General features: G+C 36.3%; 1 protein-coding gene across 1 annotated transcript in view; it reads left to right on the forward strand.

Annotated features, from left to right (window-relative positions):
• The first annotated feature begins 476 nt into the window (after positions 1 to 476).
• The window catches only part of LOC109094670 (NACHT, LRR and PYD domains-containing protein 3-like), a 392,152-nt gene continuing 372,457 nt past the window's right edge, over positions 477 to 20,171 (forward strand). The window contains exons 1-6 of the mRNA XM_042721299.1: positions 477 to 504; positions 3,862 to 4,518; positions 7,699 to 7,782; positions 8,292 to 10,229; positions 11,876 to 12,049; positions 15,323 to 15,484. Coding sequence (XP_042577233.1) covers positions 497 to 504; positions 3,862 to 4,518; positions 7,699 to 7,782; positions 8,292 to 10,229; positions 11,876 to 12,049; positions 15,323 to 15,484 — 3,023 coding nt within the window. The 5' untranslated portion in view covers positions 477 to 496. The remainder of the gene's footprint in view (positions 505 to 3,861; positions 4,519 to 7,698; positions 7,783 to 8,291; positions 10,230 to 11,875; positions 12,050 to 15,322; positions 15,485 to 20,171) is intronic.

Below are 20,171 nucleotides of genomic sequence, written 5' to 3' on the forward strand. Positions count from 1 at the left end.
AGCCTACAATGTTGCGTTTATTTTCTTTTTACCTGGGTTTGTCTGTCCCTCATTTCGCAATGTCATGTTTTCAGACAGATGAACTCCTGTGACAGAACATTTGACAACCCATCTATAATATGGTAATATTAGCACACTTGCTTTTGGTTTGTTGTGTTGCTACCCATTAGATTTTACTGCAAGTGTCCCACATTGCTCTTATTCAACCAATGTTTAATTTATCTGTCACTTAGACTAAAGTTAATTATTTATTTGTTCTTTTGACAAGAACAAATAGGCCTACTGTTCACTAGTCCGGCGCAGTATGTTGTAGTGATTGTTTTTATTCATGTATTTATATATTTACGCTTGCTGTAGCGATTACGTAAAGCACGCATCCTGGATTCAAATCTCATCGCGTTCAGTCGAACTCACGTGACTGAGAAAAAGAAACCAAAAGCGATCGTATCAGATGACTAGACGCCATTTCGGATGAGTGAAAATCAGGAGTCTTTGCATGTTACGGTAAGTTAATTAAAACATTTCGTAGCTGTAATATCAATAAGGACAGTTTGTGTCTAAACATTATGTCGAACTCAAACACGTTAAATATGTTTGAACTCGCGAGATCGACTTCACGGCAGACAGAAGAACAGGGCGGCCTGGGCTGTGTTTCCCACAAACATCGTAAGATTATGTTAAGTAGACATCGTAGACCCACTTAAACAAATAGAGCTACGTTCAATTTAGGTTTACAATGCTTTTGGGAAACGCAGCCCTGGACAGTTGCCAACTCTGGGCCTGTAGTACCCTAACTCTAAGGTGACCAGATTTCTGAAATGAAAACCGGGGACATTTCCTAATTCAGTGGTCAAAATATCACTGAAATCTCACTTGTCATTATCTACGAATCTAAAAACAGGGACAGTGTTTTTGTGTTTTTTATTTTATTTTATTTTATTTTATTTTGTTTTATTTTATTATTGTGGGTTCCATACATTAATATCATAATTGTGTTTGAGGATCAAACTTACCCTAGTTTTTATTTTTTATTTTTAATAAAATTCACCAAAAATCACACTGAAAAATAGTAACTATCACAAATAGCCTGGGGTGTAAAAAGTCCACTCCCTGGTAAAAACATCACTAAACATGATTTATAATTAATTTAACATACAATGCTCATTTAAACACGTTTTGGAAATTTTTAACTTTTAATCCCTACCAAAACATGAATTGTATTTAAATCCCAATCTCTGATAGTATTTGCATTCAGCCATTTTGTGCATTCAGCCAATATACTACAGCTTACAAATTTATCAAAATGAACAAAAAAAATTATAGATGGATGGATGGATAGATTGATAGATAGATTTTTTTTTTTTTTTTTTTTTTTTTGAGGGAAAAAAAAGCTACTTTGCTACCTCAAAATAATTCCTCATTTAACAGCAAACTTTTGATGCCAGGAATTTACCTGGTTAAAGTTATAACCGAAGCTGAAATGTTTGTGCTTGATGCGTGAAAACAAACCTCATTGGTTCTTGCACATCATAAGAACTTTTGAGTTTCGGTTTACCATATTAATGTGCATGAGATAAAATAAAAATGCAAAATTAATGAGAACTTCTTCAGAAATGCAATCAAGTACAAGTAATCAGTAGGCTGGTATTATAACAAAATTATGGCTTTACAAAAACACATTAAAATAAAACAATAAATATGATAACATATGATAAATAAAACAACACAAATATTGTGCAAGTGTAATTGATTAGTTTATTATTTTTTATATCATTCATATCAGAGACTTCAGAGTTGTTACACAGAGTTTCAGGAATGTTTAATAGGACTATTGTGTGAAAAACAATCCCACAACCTACATGTCTTGTTATACACTGCACACAAACATTATTACTTTGTTTTAATATGTATATAACGCAGTCCCTTTTGATAACTGATGATAATAGTGCTCTGCTCTCGTCCAAGCTTTTCATGGCTACAGTAATGGCTTGCGAGCATTGACTGTATAAAAGCTTGCAAGTTGCGACCAAGTAATCAGCTTGCAGCGCTCTCTGTTGGTGAAAATAGTCGCAATCATATGATAGCCAGCTGGCTAAATTGGTTGGGCTTTTCCAGTGTATTTGCCTGTTGTTTTGAAAATGCTGTAAAACGGGGACATTTCCAGGGACAACTCTAGTCGGGGACAGGATACCAAAAACTGGGACTGTCCCCCAGAAAAACGCGGGGACGTCTGATCACCCCTACTAACTCTCACACACATTTTGTATGTCTGCCTAATCCTAATCATACACACCTGATTCAACTCCTCCTGTTCATTAGTAGAGACTCCAAAACCCGAGAGACATCCAAATATGAACTGTTTGGATTCTATTCAATAAAACATGACAACAAATTCAAGCTATAATAATAAAATGAAAAATAAAAAGTGCACACATACAGTCATTTTAGCAGATAAACACTTAATGTACAAGTTAGTTCAACACATCATGACAGAAAGATTACAGATAACTAACCATGTTTTTCATCATGCTTGTTCTGTTGTCAATTAAGCGTCACTCTGTGTCTCATTTCAAAGGCTTCACTTATTTTGTTTCTTAAATGAGGCAGCTTTAATGACAAATATGGCTGACAAATGCAACCTCCGGAGGGAGTAGCCTTCCAAATGAGACACAGCTAGTCACGTGGCATGATGTGAATGAACATTTTTGTTCATTAACAAAAAAAAGTAACATCTGTAAAAAATCATATCAACCTCTTATTTATAGAATAATATTTAAATATTCTGACTGTTTGTGTTAGGACTCTACTTTTATTAAACTTAATGATTAGTCATCTATACTGTAGTATCACACGATTAGATCATGATGACCAAGGGTAAAACCATACACCTCACTACCATGGTCAAATTTAACTGTGGTATTTCTTTGAAAACAGTAGTCTAAATACATTTAGTTTAAATAAATGCACACATGCTTTAGCTTAATAACAACTATTACTCCTTTAATACATTTAATACAGGTCTACATTAATAACATCATAAATCTCCATGTATATTCCACATTTCTGCCAATATGGTGCAGTTAGCGTTACTACAGTAAATCCATAGAAAAGCCTTCTTACGAGACTGTTCATGGCATAGTGTTTCTCGTACTTGTCAGTGTTGTTGAGAACGTCAGCGCTGAATCTAAACTAAAAGGACTAAAGCTGAGGTCACACTACACGACTGATGTGGATTGTAAGGAATAATTGATGACAGGACGTTGAATTATTACGTTGGATTAATTCACAGATCTCCTCGCTACGTTTGAGGACCTGGGAACATTTCAGTTATGTTGCTGTCTATGCAGGGTCAGACAGCTCTCAGATTTCATCAGAAATATCTTGATTTGTGTTCTGAATATGAACAAAGGTCTTACGAGTTTGAAACGACATGAGGGTGAGTAATTAATGACAGAATTTTCATATTTGGGTGAACTAACCCTTTAAGTGTGTCATGTAGTGGACTATCTCAGTCATTAGGTTTGTACTCCTCTCTGACTGTCAAAGACTAGAATCTGCTCCAGTCGATAGTAGCGATGTTTTTCTGCTAGTCATGTAGTGTGTCCCCAGCTTAAATCAAAGAGACATTTGTGTTCTTGGCTAAATTCATGTACTTCTTGCTAGATCTCACAGCACTGGTCGCGTGATTGAGACTGATCAGTGAGTAAACACATTTGTTCATGCTGCACTGCCACTTATCAAAGTAAACATTTAGCATTATTGTCCACTTTGGTTTATGTTCCTCCTCATATCTGCTCACCAGCCACTATTGAAACTCAGTTGGGTTAAAATACAGTCTGTTTTCTCTGTTTTCACATACAGGCCTGAACTCAAGTCTCTCACTGAGGACGAAGAGAATCAGAAAAAAAAAACAGCCTGTGAAATGAGTGTGTATGAGGAGAGAGAGCAGGAGGCTCCTGATCACACTCAGAGAGCAGCATCTTCAGGATTCAGCTGTGTGTCAATAAAGAGTAACAACTCCATGCATCTGCCCCCTGAACTCAGTGATTTTCATACTCAGAGAACATCATCTCCAGGATTCAGCTGCGTGTCTATGAAGAGTAACAACTCCATGCATCTTCCCCCTGAACTCACTGAGGTTTACACTCAGAGAACGACATCTCCAGGATTCAGCTGCGTGTCTATGAAGAGTAACAACTCCATGCATCTGCCCCCTGATCTTAGTGGTTTTCATACTCAGAGAGCAGCATCTCCAGGATTCAGCTGTGTGTCTATGAAGAGTAACAACTCTATGCATCTTCCCCCTGAACTCAGTGAGGTTTACACTCAGAGAACAACATCTCCAGGATTCAGCTGTGTATCTGTAAAGAGTAACAACTCCATGCATCTGCCCCCTGATCTCAGTGGTTTTCACACTCAGAGAACAACATCTTCAGGATTCAGCTGTGTGTCAATGAAGAGTAACAACTCCATGCATCTGCCCCCTGAACTCAGTGATGTTCACACCTCTGACTATGTGTAAGTATCATGACATTAGATGTTAATGAATTTAACCTGCATAACTGATGATTCACTCACTGAGGTTCTTTTCTATAAACAGCAATATATTAATAATAAGATTCATTTAAAATGGAGCAGTTAATAATAATAATAATAATAATTAATAATTAATATTCATTCATTCATTCATTTTTTTTGCAGCTGATAGTTTTAAAGCAAAACTCTAACATCTACATTACTTAAAACTCTAACATCTCTGAATAATGAATTACAACACAAAACAATAATGAATTATTACACAAAACTTTTCAAAGTAAGGGCTATACAATTTTTTTATAGTGCTTGCAAAAATACTGCAATCAGCATTCAGCAAATAAATATTTCATTTAAAAAGAATATCTAATGTTTAATTTCACTAACCTTGCCAACTATAAATTGAGCTGTGAGATTGTTTAAAGTGTGAATTTGTAGACTGTATATAAATGAGTGTAACGGTCGCCCCATTCAAACTGAATTGTTGTGCAATTACATGACACACTGTGGTCAAACTTGGTCATTCTAGCCCCCAGTGTTTTGCGGTACACTAATAGACTAGGCATTATGGTAATAACATGTAAAAAATAATTTCAAAATATGTGATTTTCGACTGACCATGATTTCTCAATCATTTATTCAGTGAGTATGTCAGTAATTAATGAATAATATTAATAAATAACGACAGACCATTGATAGTACTGTACACCTTCTCAGAGTGTCACTCACACAATGTCAGGATTATCTGATGTTGAATTACATTTTAAAAAAATTGCTTTATTTGTAGGGCTGTGTATAGGCAAGAATCTCGCAATATGATGTGTATCATGATAGAGGGGTTGTGATACGATATGTTGCGATATATTGCGATACTGTAAGCAAGACGATATATTTGGAAATTTCTTATTTTAGGAATAGGAGAATAGTATATAATTTTAGGAAAACTGTCATTTAGTACACACCACCATATGCAAACCTTAGCAAAAAAAAACAAAAAAACTTTACATCTATCTATCTATCTATCTATCTATCTATCTATCATCTATCTATCTATCTATCTATCTATCTATCTATCTATCTATCTATCTATCTATCTATCTATATTAACAAGAACACAGTGGGATTTGCATTAATCTGTCGTGGGCAAGAAGAGACTCGTGTGTGTGCAGGATGCGGGAGAATAAAATGATTCGCGGGACTCCCGCAAAATAGTAGCCAATGTAGCCAATCACAGACTCAGCTATTGATTTCTGGAACGCAATGGAATGGAATCCTCTCATTTTAACACACGAAGTGTAGACACTGTGATAGATTCATTGTGAGATATTTTTCTGCGGGAACGGGACTGAAAAATCCATCCCGTGCATGCCTCTAATCCGGAGCTCATAGACAAATATCTTACATTGTAAAATGCGCTCCCTGTACACAGAGTGCACATGATCACGAAATCGATATGTTTGCGGGAGCGGAACACACGTTGCCACTGTTTAAGTTCAGTTGTAAGAAGACTGCTATATAGCAGTCGCGATATAAACTCAAAACAAAACAAACAGCATGAATCTTGTAGATATTTTTTTTTTCTTCAAAATATCGATATTGCGTTTTTGAGAATTGATACATTATCGGCAAACAAAATATTGCGATACTCACGTGCCGATATTTTCTTACACCCCTTTTTATTTGTGATAAATATTATAATAAAAAAATCAGAATTAAGTAGTTGCCATCGAAATAAATACTAAATAAAGATTTATGTTTGATTTGAAATTATTTATTCATTTTCAAATTATGATGATACCTGATGTAGTGCACTAGATGGAGTGCGATTTCAGATACAGCTGAAGTTCATGTGGAGATGCTCAGAGACGCTGAAAACACTGGATCATGAGCTCTTCATATAAGATTATAGTGCCATGCTTCACACTGAAACGTGCACAGTGTCATTTCTTATACTAGCCAAAGCGGGTTCCCTTTCGATACTTCACTCGTACTGTGTCGCTAAGACCCTATGGGGAAAACTCCTTTTTCTCTGACACTGAAACCTTTTCAGTAACACAGTGTAACTGCATGGCCATTGGTTCGTGCAGTTGTATATAAAACGAACCAATGGTGAGTCAGCGTAGCTGCACGAGCCTATGGCCATGAAACCTGCCAAAGGCTGGCTATATAAGCGGCATTCTGGCATATGATCCCAGATTTCTTCTCCTTCAGCGACGACGACGTTCTTCACTGATCTATGAGACTCGAAGCCTTCTTGCCATTGAAACGCCTTGCAGTGGATCAAGAACTCTCTGCTTGGCTGACCTTGGCTGACTTCCTATGTGCCGAGACTGTATGAGTTTTCTTGGAACGATTCCCCAGGCCGGGCGTGACCTCTGTAAGTTTAGCCCATTTGCTTCCAGGGGCTTATGCAATTATACTTGTCCCTCTGGGCCCCTTTGGTGCTTAAGACAAATTCACATATCAGGCTCTACCACAGCACAGCGTGATTGAACTAGTTCCCACATAGCGTCTTAGCGACACAGTACTATGTACTAATTTACTAATGTAACCTCGGTTCCCTGAGATACGGGAACGAGTACTACGTTGCCAGCCATGCCAAGTAGCTGCATGACTCAGTGCTGTCACTCTGTCAAAGTAACCTGAGGATCCTATGCCAGAATGCCGCTTATATAGCCAGATGCCACCCCCCCCCCAATATTGGTGGGCTTCATGGACATAGGCTTGTGCAGGTCCGCTGACTCACGATTGGTTCATTTTATTACAACTGCACAAACCAATGGCTGTGCAGTTACACTGCGTTATTGTGAAGGCTAATGATGCTTTTGAGAAACGCAACCATCAGCACCAAATAAAAACACATACAGCACAACAGAGACATTAGGAGTTCTGCAATCCAAGGTTTGTGTCTGAATTAGCTCTGTAGTTTGAATCAGTTCAGTATTCATGGCACTGATCAGGGAATCTGCCATTTTTAGAGCTGTCACAAATAGAAAATCTATCCAAATCACTGAAAAATTCACTCCCTAAAAATCCCACAGTGCACTGCAAAAAGTAGGGAGCATCGATGCTCACTGTGCTCCCTTACCATAGTTACAAGACATAAATTTTAGCAGACAGACAATCTACAGAGACACAATCTGAAAACATATCTCTTTTTCTCAGCATCATCAGCAGGAAGAGAAAGAGAGCAGCTTCTCCACTGCAGCCCCCTGATCTCAGTGATGGATCAGTGCCCTTTGATCCTGTGTGAGTATATTCATGTAGAGTAAGACTTTCAACACAAGAACACATATTGTACACAGAAATAACAAGACAAAATGGTTGCATTTATTTTATTTGTACAATGAAGTTCTTTAGAGAGAAAAAAATCAATCATAATCTAAATCAAATCATGACTTAAAGAAAATTCTAAAGAAAGAATCAGTAGCCCCTTAGTTAAATAACGCTGCTTTGTTAAATAGTGCTCTTTCAAGCTTCTCTCAATCTTTTCTTATTTACATGTCTAATCACAGAAATTAAGGGACACACTGTATTTTTGTCACATGGGTTACCACATCAGTATTGATAATAATCAGGAATTCAGTTGGCCACAGTAGATTCATTATATTTTAAAAGTCTATTAATTGAACATTTTTTCTAAATGTGATTGTGTATGATTTCACATAAGATAATTTTACTGTTAGATAAACATTTTCACTCTTTTCATAAAGGTATTTTCTGTTTGTTTTTGTCTGTTCTTTTTAATATCTTTTAAGTGGTAGGAAAGCTGACCAGGTCACATATGTGTCCTGTCAGACCTTCACATCCTCCTACTATCAGAACCAAATCAATCATCATGACACAGAAGCAGCCCTGCATCCCTATTCTCACCCACCAGTGCATAATGATCTGCAGAGAGTCAAAGACCAGCACAACACGAGCATGAAGAACAAGTATGAGAGCTTATTTGAGGGAGTCAAACTACAAGAGAATCAAACCCTCCTGAACAGGATTTACACACAGCTGTACATCATAGAGGGAGAGAGTGAAGGAGTGAATGAAGAACATGAGGTGCTACAGATGGAGAAAAGTTACAAGACACTCCAAGACACTCCAATCAACTGCAATGACATCTTTAATCCTTTATCTGATCCCGGATATGAGGACACGAAAAGAGAGAAGAAAGACAAAATAAAGACTGTTCTTACTAAAGGCATTGCTGGAATTGGAAAAACAGTCTCTGTGCAGAAGTTCATTCTGGACTGGGCCGAGGGAAAAGCCAATCAAGATGTAGATTTCATGTTTGTGCTTACATTTAGAGAACTGAACTTGATTAAAGATCATCAGTACAGTCTTCACAGACTTCTGCTTGACTTTCATTTTGAACTTCAAGATCTGGACTCAAAGATTTATGATGAATGTAAAGTTGTGTTCATCTTTGATGGTCTGGATGAAAGCAGAATTTCACTGATGTTTTCAGACAGTCAGAAAGTTTCTGATGTGACTGAGATTTCATCAGTGGGTGTGTTGATGTCAAACCTCCTGAAAGGAGATCTGCTTCCTTCTGCTCTCATCTGGATCACCACCAGACCAGCAGCAGCCAATCAGATCCCCTCTAACTACATCAACCGTGTGACAGAAATTCAGGGATTCAATGACCCTCAGAAGGAGGAATATTTCAGGAAGAGAATCAGTGATGAGCATCAAGCCAGCAGAATCATCTCACACATCAGAAGAGCAAGAAGCCTCCACATCATGTGTCACATACCCGTCTTCTGCTGGATCTCATCCACTGTGCTTCAAAACATCCTGAAACAAGATCTCAGTGCAGAAATCCCTCAAACTCTGACTGAAATGTACATCTACTTCCTGCTCATTCAAACAAATATGAGGAACCAGAAGTATGAAGAGAGACATCCAGAGAAACTCCTGCAGTCCAACAGAGAAGTGATTGTGAAACTTGCTGAACTGGCTTTCAATCAGCTGATGAAGGGCAATGTGATGTTTTATGAGGAGGACCTGAGAGAGAGCGGCATAGACGTCACTGATGCCTCAGTGTATTCTGGGATCTGCACTGAGATATTTAGGGAGGAATCTGTGATTTATCAAAGGAAGGTTTACAGTTTTGTACATCTGAGCTTTCAGGAGTTTTTTGCAGCACTGTATGTGTTTTACTGCTATTTACACAAGAACACTGAGTTTCTGAAAATGTTCCTGACAGGAAAGTCCAGAACTCAGTGTGAGAATGTTCCTCTGGATGCGTTTCTGAAGGAAGCAGTGAATAAAGCCTTGAAGAGTAAAAATGGACACCTAGATCTTTTCCTTCGATTTCTTCATGGCATCTCACTGGAGTCCAATCAGAGACTCTTACAGGATGTACTGATACACACAGAGAACAACCCAGAGAGCATCAAGAAAATAACCCAAAACCTCAAACGAGGTCAGAAAAACAACGTCAGTCCTGAAAGATGGATAAATCTGTCACACTGCTTGATTGAGATGAAGGATAACTCAGTTGTTGAAGAAGTGCAGGCGCTTTTAAAATCTAAAACAAGAAGCAAAATTCTTTCTCTTGCACAATGTTCAACTTTGGCAAACATGATCCTGATGTCAGAGCAGGTACTGGATGAGTTTAATCTTAATAGGTATAACATTAAATCAAAAGAGGGCAGAATAAGAATGGTACCTGCTGTGAGGAACTGCAGAAAAGCCGTGTAAGTATGAAAATATGAAAATTATATTTAACAAACATGGATGTTTGATTAGCTTTATTAGGCTTTGTGTTCAAAAGCAGCCTACAAGCAGCCTAGTGTTGTTTTGATTCTCAGCACAATCAATTCTATTAGTTTTTAGTAAAAATAGGTTTTCACTAAATACATAAATAAACCTTTTTACAACTCCAGTCCTGAAAGGCTGGTATCCTGCTGGGTTTTGCTATAACCCTAAACAAGCTAATCCCAGTTTTGTACTTGCAAATGTGTTTTATTAGGGTTGGAACTAGGGGTGTGCAATATATATCGTCTGCGATAATATCGTATATCGTTGTTTTAACGATGTACGATTTGACATTATTGTTTTATAGTATTTTGCAAAAAAAAAATTCAAAACACCCCTACAGAGTGCATGCATACATTTCGTGAAGTCTAGACCAATGCCCGTATGCATTTAGAGTGTGTTCTCTCACTGCATGATTCAGTCTATTAAAATACATTTACAATTATAGCAAATTCAAGACATGGCGGCAGAAAATGTTTATAGTTATACCACTTCATATAGCTTAGTTAATCAGTTTCACACCAAAGAGTGATGCTTTTCTCCAAAAATGACCATGATTTCAAATGTGATTTTTTGCAACAATTCAATAAACAAGAAGATAAATAAGATACTTACATTTTAGACAGCATATTTCCTGGTTTTCAAACAAAGCCACAACACTGTTTGCATCTCTGAGCAAAATGATGGTGTTTAATTCCTGAAAGAATCAACTGTTTGAATGATTTGGTTCAATTGCAATGACTCACGTATTAACAGCAACTTGCTGCCACCTACTGGCAGTTTTAATTTAACATTCAAAGTATCTTTTATTATTTAAATAATTTCAAATATCAGTTTTCAACGTTTTGTTTAACATATCAAAACATTATTTATGCATTTGTAACTGCAGGTTAAATGCATTAATGTCTTGCATTAAACAGTGTGTAAACATTTAAATGCAACTTTAGATGCAGCTTCTGTGTTTCCTCTGCATTGCAAAGATGAATTTTGTTGATACTGATTTCATTTGCTTGGTAACACCCCAAATGTCTTATTATTCTAATTCATTTAATGGATGTAAGTATCTGACTCAGAAGATAATTAACTTTTTGAAAAATAGCGCTATAAAGATAAAAATGCCCACGAAATGTAAAAAATATGTTTAAAATTATTGGAAGATTTTATTTAAGATTGATTTCTATCAATGTGAACTGACCGCCACACAGAATATGAAGAATATCAAAAACTTTAGGAGTCAGCTGTCCATGGCAGTCCTTAAGGTACCAGCACAATAACACACTCAGCAAAATATCATCTAATTATCGTTATTGATAAAATCCCAGAAATTGATTTTGTCAATATCACACAACCCTACTTGGAAATCAGGTCTGCAAGACACCTCCCTGATGTAAGGTGCTTTTAATGAAGTCACATTTTTTATTTAAATATTTGGACCTTCCTGCTAAACAACCAGAGAGTAAGCATGATCTGTTGTCCAGTGTTCAACTAACAAGATGTTTTGTATTGAAGTTGTTTAACTAAGGAAATCTTTCAATCTGGTGGGGGCACAAACATGCATTTTAACGAGTGCTCCATGTTTTTTCAGATTAACATCCTGTAATTTGACTGATCAGCACTGCGAAATTTTGGCCTCAGCTCTACAATCATCAAGCTCCCCCCTGAGAGAGCTGGACCTAAGTAACAATGACCTGCAGGACTCAGGAGTGAAATTACTCTGTGCTGGATTTAAGAGTCCAAATTGTCAACTCAACATTCTGAGGTTTGAGTTACACATTGATGCACAATTTAATAATAATGTGTGATATATTCTAGTTTAATAATAAATTATAAATGCATAATCCCATAATTAACTATACAGAACCAATAACAAAATAAAGTACAAGATAACTACACAACCTTTTACTGTTGGACCCAGGTATGCCTTTTGTCTGCTTGTTGCTATTGCCCCATTTGTTATTCTCCACTGATCATGGGAGATTATTCAGGGTTCCCAGCTACATTTAGGGACATATAGATACATACATTAAAATGTCTGAAGTGTCAACAACTCTGCACATTTGCTCCCTAGAACTCACAAAAAATGTAATTATTTCAGTCTCATCTGATGAGTTAAAACAGGTATGTTACATATGGGATGGAGAGGTGTGGGGTAAAGTAATTATTACCAGAGCTTCTTAGTGATTTTAGTCCAAACCGAATGTGCCATCTCAGTTATCATTACAGACAATGTCAGTAAAGATTACGGTGACTTTAACCTTCTGTAAAAAGGTCTGGAAAAATTACCTCAGGTAATTTACCTCCTAAGGGTGTGGGGGGGGGGGGGTGAATAAAGGCCTCCTGTAGTGAATCCATGTGTTTTTGTAAGACAAATATCCATATTTCAAACATAATAAACACTTTTTTCTCACTTCCACTTATTGTCATATGAGGAACCCATTCCGGAATAGCTTTTTTAAGAGCAAGTGACTGCACCGGCGCCTCCATCTGTTCAGCTTTCACACTACGCACAGCCACTTGAATAGCGCACATTCTTCTATGTTAACATTAGGATTGAGCAGCCATTTTTCTGCTACTAACATATTTCAGGTGACAAGCCATATCTGAGGTCGATATATTACCACAAAGACCAGCCGTTAACAATCTGTCCATCATGGACTGTGTGACCTCACTTCCTGTGGATTTGAAAAATATATATATATATATATTCCTGCGACTAATAAGCTTTTGGCTGACCAAGCCTTTTCTTGTCGACAACAGTTAGTCGAGTATTGGGGGGCAGCCCTAGAAATTTGTATCCTTCATTTAGCCAGTTTTGAATGATGCATCAGGTATATTCTGGCAACATATGATAGGCCACATTGCAGTGGGAAGGAGAAGCTGGATCCATTTCACAGCGTTGCACACAAAGTTCTTGTGAACGCTGAACTCCTAAGGAGGTCCGAGAAGGTTTTTGTTTAGGAACATGCAGATGAAGGAGTCTTGAAAGTGACAGTTCTGAAGTCTGTACAAAAGATTGTGGACAATGATGGTGAATCCCTGAAGGGAAGATTGTGCTGGTGCAAAAGGTCCTGGAAATGGGGGGTACTAATTTTGTAGAACTTACTTGTTTTTCACTTTACAGCTTCAGTGTCTTGAGAGAGCAACTTAGCCATGTAGAGAGAACTTTTAATGTTTCTTTGTCTCCGAGAGAAAATTTGAATCTTTCCTGACAAGGAGGGCTTTGCAAATTGGTGCCTTTCATATCCAGCATTGAGACTGGATGATGCTGTTGAAGGTAGCCACAGTATGGCCCCTTCTAGTGTGAGGTTTATTTGCATAGTGTAAATGTCACCACTGAAGAAGTGTCTAATCTAAATATTGAAAACATAAATACCAAAACATAAATACATAAATACCAAACATCACTGGGTAATGCTAAGCTTTTACTCATGCATTCATTTATGGTGTGGAAAGGGGTTGCTATCTTGCCTGCTGTCCACTATGTGTGTGTGTGTGTGTGTATGGATCTTTTGCAATTATTTCTGGATGTACATTTGATCAGTAGCATGCTTCTATTGCCACTTATGATACTGTTTTCACTTAAAGGGGTCATGACATGAGAAATCAAATTTGCCTTGATGTTTTGACATATAAGAGGTTTGAAGACATATAAACAAAGCATTTATTTAATCAAGCTCCAAAGATAGCTTTTTTTATATATGAGGGGGCATGTGACGACCTTCAGGGGCAACTATATTTGCATATGACTGCCTTCAGAGCTAGACATCAACGAATAGTTATTCATCATCTCACCATAGGCCCCACCCACTTGTGTTTATTTGCTTAATGGCTGACAATTTTGTCTGACACTTGTTGCTTGTCATGTGTGAGCATCGTGGCAAAAGTAAATAGAGCCAATTACCATCACTGATGCTCTGTGCTGATGAAGTATACAGATGCATATTCAATTTCTGATGTACTCCAGGAACTTGAGTCTGTTGGCAAACAGGATTTTCAATTTAAACCGCTCTTTTGCATTTCTTTACAGCCTTCAGATGGATCAGTTTTGTCACAAATTCATTTCTGTCCTAAAACAGTCTTTGATTGTGTTGTGTCAGGACTGCCCCTAATCATGTAGGAGCCTGTATGATCCCAAACAGTGTTGGGGAACGTTATTTTTCGCGTTACTGTTTAAATATGAGAAGGGCTTGATTGTTTTTAATAGAAGTAGTTCTATTCTAACAAATGTAAAAATGTAAAAACCCTTTCACACCAAAAAAGTGTAATGAATAAACCTCAGGCTGAAGGAAAAGTAAATTCATGTCTTTAGAGTAGAACGCAGGGCAGGAAGGTTCAACACTCATCAGCAATAAAAAAAAAAAAAATACAATGAGGCACAATTGTTAGTTTATCTAAAGTCATCTTTGCTTATTGGTATGGTTGAACGGTTGGATCATCAAAGATCAGCAGTAAAGACACTGGTTAATAAAATGGGATTAAATGATACATTTGTGCTATTTAACATTTAGTTATTGCAGGTTTGCATCATATTCTGAGTTAGCATTTCACTGTTTTAATTAATTTTGATGAATACTAAATCTGTTTTTCATGAGTGGGATGAATTAATGCACATTCACATTTAGTCTAGAACTACAGTAACATCATGTTCACACAGCTCACACAACGGCTCTGTACTTACGATTTCTCACAATATGGGGACAGGAGACTTGTCAGTCAATAAATAGGAAAACAAAGTAACTACCATTACTTTTTTGAAAAAGTAACTCAGATATTTTCTTGTAAATTAAAAAGTAATGCGCTACTTTACTAGTTACTTGAAAAAAACTGATCTAGTGTGTCTAGGCCTTACCAGTGGATGTTCAAGAATCAGTGTATTTGATACATATCAATTGTTTAATCTGCTGGTGAAGCTGTTAGTCCTTGAACTTCAATGACTTCAACCTAGGACTATATTTATACTGTATGTTTTGTTGTTGTTTGTTTGTTTGTTTTTTAATAAGCACACTAACATTAACACTTACTGTTGTTGTAGATTATCTGGCTGTATGGTGACAGAAGAAGGTTGCGCTGCTCTGGTATTAGCTCTGAGCTCAAACCCGTCACACCTGAGAGAGCTTGATCTTAGCTACAATCACCCGGGAGATTCAGGAGTGAAGCTACTTTCTGAAAAACTTAGCCATCTGGACAAACTCAAGTAAGTTGACTAGGCCAGTTTTGGTGGGGTCCCCGGCAGTACCACTTCAAAATAAAGAATGCAAGTAACTATTTAATTTTAGTAGTTGAGTTTTGGTAGCAGTGAAGACGATATGACGATATTATAAATAATATTTAAAGTAATATTTACAATCTCCATTTTATTTCATAGTAGTGTTAGGGAAAAAAAAAAAATATATATATATATATATATATATATTTGGCAGCAGAACTGTTGTCAACATTGATCAGCATATTTGAATGATTTCTGAAGGATCATGTGACACCTTAGACTGGAGTTATGGCTGATGCAAATTCAGCTTTGCATCACAGAAATAAATTATATTTTAAAGTGTATTAAAATAGAAACATTATTTTATATTGTAATAACATTTTGCAAGATTACGTTTTTTTCTGTATTTTTGGTAAAATAAATGCAGCCTTGATGAGCATAAGAAACTCCATTAAAAAACATAAAAAATCGTTCTGATCCCAAACTTTTGTACGTTAGTGTATGTGTATCTACATATATCTATAGCAATTAAAGTATGTCGGGCAAGAAATCCAAACGTTCGCCTACCATTCATCAATCTCAAATATGGTTTATCATTGAAAAATTTAAGTAGTAGCAACTGTACATGGCCCCTCACTATCAGGCACATATCCAAGTGTTTGTGTGGAGTGTGAAGCTATAAGTGCACTACTGCATGACATGGAGGCGCTGGTGAGATCACTTACATTTTTTCCTGATAAGTGGAAACAACTTGTAATACGGCATCATTTTTGCTCATACAGATAAGAGTAATACATCATTCAAAAGGAACACCTTTTATTTGTGTACACACAATATCAACAAAAAAGCTTTCTACTGTCTCACATCACAAAAATGAACTGAAACTTAAAAGCGTATTTAGTAAATATTTAGTGATTTTGCCTCGGATACAGCTCAGTTGCTTTTACCAGCATTGTATTGTTAGTTACCACGACAACCACTTTTACATCCAGTTTCAATACGTTTCTCCTCCCGCTTAGATACCACTACTTTGTGCCACGTCAAAATCATACTTGAAATGGTTTGAAAAACTACATAACTTTCTCAGTTTTTAGTGAGCATTCAGCTTGATGAAATGAAAGATATATCTTTGTGTCTGTGGCAGTGTTTACAGAGCTTTTAAGGTGACCCGAAATAAGTTGACTATTAAAAAGAACAGCTGAACATCAATTCACAAATAATAAATATTGGTAACATTTTACAATAAGGTGCCATTTAATGAGTTAACTAACATGAACAAACAATAAACATTTATTTCAATATTTATTAATCTTTGTTTAAATTAGTTAATACAAATACAGTTGTTAATTGTTAGTTCATGTTAGTTCACAGTGCATAAACTAATTTTAACAAACAACATTTTTGATTTTAATAATGCATTGGTAAATGTTGAAATTAATATTAACTAAGATTAATAAATGCTGTAGAAGTAGGCTATTGTTTATTCTTAGTTAATGTTAACTAAAGTAGTTAACTAATGTTATCTAATTAAACCTTATTGTAAACTGTTTCCAGAATATTGTTCAAATTGTTACTGCGTTTAGTTATTACTTTGGAATAAATATAAAAATGCATAAAGACTAGAAGTGTAACGGTACACAGATGTCACGGTTTGGTACAACATAAAAAATAAAATAAAATCTACTATGCTCGGTTTCTTTTCATTTATTTTGAACCGACAGTAGTACAAATTAAAAAAAAAAAGAAATCCACCTAGATGTGAAAATACTAAATATTATTACATTATGTTAAATATACATAATCTGCAGTACATATATACATTCAAGAAATAAATTCTTGAAATATATTTGATTTAGTTTACAGATAAACAAGGGGAAAAAACAGTTCGAAACGTAACGTAGCCTATATATGCTGAGTTTCAGGCTTAATTTGTTCACAGAAAGGAAACTCAAATGGCAGAAAGCAACATCCTATTTGTTTTCTTTATTTTAAAAGAGCACAAAGTTTTGTTTTCATTGTGAGTGTACACAAATAAAAGCACATCTTTATACAGTGATGCATTATTAATAAGACAAGTGTTTTGCTGGCAAGCACGCACGCACGCACGCAAACACACATATACACACATCAGTTCCAGCATTGCTAACTTGACAGCGCAGTTGGTACTTTATCAAAATAAAATACAGTGAACCAAACATCAGCATGCCCGCCTCTGTGTCACCGTTGGAACTGAAGTACAAAGCCTATAATTTACATAATAATTAATAGTTTAGCATTCAGATACATCGCAAATATGGAAATATTATGAAATATTTGGATTTGTGCCGAATGAGAGAGGTAGGATACACAAGCACAAAGCTCTATTTCACAAACAGTTGAGTGCACAAGCCTTTAAAGTATACTTCTTTGTCAGTCTGTGAGGGACGCATTCACATGGTCACTGTCTAGTGGGCTTTGTTTTCAAGTGTGCAACTCAAAACATTCGCTGTTCTTCCGCTGGGGGTCATCAAACAGCATTGCATTGCTGCGGATGCCTCCTTCTGGATTGGAGGTAAATTGCCTATATTTGTTGTATGGCCTCATGCACCGAACCGAGATGTCCGTACCTTGACGGTTAGGTACGAATTAGGGGTGGGCGATATGGAAAAAATATCATATCACATTTTTTTTTTTTTTTTTTTTTTTTTTTCTGGGTGAAATATCACGATTCACGATGTTTACCATGGTTTTGGTTATGGTTTTACTATTTTGCAAGTTGTCTGAGCATTACAGCCAAACTAATTTTATTATTTTAAAGACAAAGCCTTTCAAGGTAACAAAAAAAAAGAATGGCAGATATTTAGGCCAAAGAGGGCGAAGATAAAAAATCTTTGGTTCTTATTTTTTAATAACAAAGATAAAAGAATGACAAAGATACACATTACTACTACACATAATAATATACAAATAAAACAAACAGTGCTTTATTTTCAGGTACAATAGGTGTATTTAGCAGGAGCATTCAAGAAACTGAATGAACATAATAAAACACTATATAAACTGATTCCTAAAGCAACTGTATTAAATTTCTTCAGTCAAGAGCAGTGCTGTCATTTTGTTTTATTAACATTAAAGGAATAGTTCATCCTAAAAATAAAAATTCTGTCAGCTGTCTGTCAATTCTGTCATAGTGTTTTATAATTTATACCACCATTACTCACTCAAAAGTTTTTTTAAACCTGAATGAGTTTCTTTCTTCTGCTGAACATAAATGCTGTTTTGAGGAACGTGGAAAACCAAACAATTGCTTGTCCACAGTGACTTTCATAGTATTTTTCATATTATAAAATACTATGGGGACCAGCTACTGTTTGGTTACCCACATTCTTCAAAATATCTTCTTTTGTGTTCAGCACAAGGTTTGGGACAATGTGACAGTGACTAAATAATGACAGAAATGAAATTTTAGGGTGACATATCCCTTGACAGTAATGACAGTAGGCTGCATGTTTAATAGTCATAAAATAAATAAAAGACCTGCACGCATCTAATATCAGAGTATGTGAGTGGAGTGAAGCATCAACAATTTCCCCTCCGCGCTCTGAGCATTTAATAATCACTCCGCTCCAGCTTCGCTCCGCTCCGGGTTCAGCATTTCCCGCTCCACTCCGCGCTTACTGATACCAGAAACACTGCTCCTACTTCGCTCCGTGGCTAAAGTATTTCAGTATGTTTGAAATGTTCAAAACGTATCCTATATTAAAATAATAAAATAAATAAAAAACAGGAGAGTTTCAAAGTGGCTTAGGCTATTGTGTGCAAACTTTTTTTTTCACATGCCAAACATGGTTGTCAGCATTAAAAGGTATAATTGCTGCTTTCTGCTGTGCAAATTTTGTTTGTGATGAAAATAACATTTACATTTTACAATTTACATTTTCGTCAGTTATTTTATCTACAGATCGATGCATTTCTTACAGATTACTGCTCATTCAAAATCAGATACAGATGAAGTAGCACTGTAAGATTACATTTGTTTGAATGCATTATTACGAAAGCGATTGCATGTGAATGTGCTGTACCTGTTTAAATCATGCTTTAACCTGAAAATATTCAGTAAAAGGAACAGACAAACTCCTTGAGAACTAGCCTATAACTTCCCGCTCGGCTATTGCCGTCATTTATAACCTTCTGATGGGAGAGATCCAACTGTATCAAGATATAGCTAAATATGTTTAACATGTGAATTCTTGCAAAATATGCAGTTATATTACGGGCCATTGGCATGAATTGTACTCGTGGTGGAGCGCTCTTGGAGCGAGAGAAAACCACGACACACCGACCTTTAAAAAATCTGCTCCTCGCTCCAGTCAAAATCACACCGCTCCACTCCGCGCTCCGCTCCGCTCACATACTCTGTCTAATATACAGACACGTATACGTTTTTCTCTCAACTGTTTACTTTCATTTTAGACATATCCAACTTCTACATGTCTACATGTAAACCTTGTGTGTTTTGACAGTATTAGCACAAAAGATAGCTTAAGTAATCAATAAAAAATTTAAGAATAAAAGTTCAATAATCAGGCGCTGTTGGACAGGCTTTAGTGCGTTCGCTTCGGGTGTATGCGGCGCTCAGAAAAAACAGGTCAGACCAGCGCGCAAATGAAACATTTAGCAAGGAAGCACAAGCAAA

Source organism: Cyprinus carpio, chromosome B3 (assembly GCF_018340385.1).
Source record: "Cyprinus carpio isolate SPL01 chromosome B3, ASM1834038v1, whole genome shotgun sequence".
NCBI lineage: Eukaryota > Metazoa > Chordata > Actinopteri > Cypriniformes > Cyprinidae > Cyprinus > Cyprinus carpio.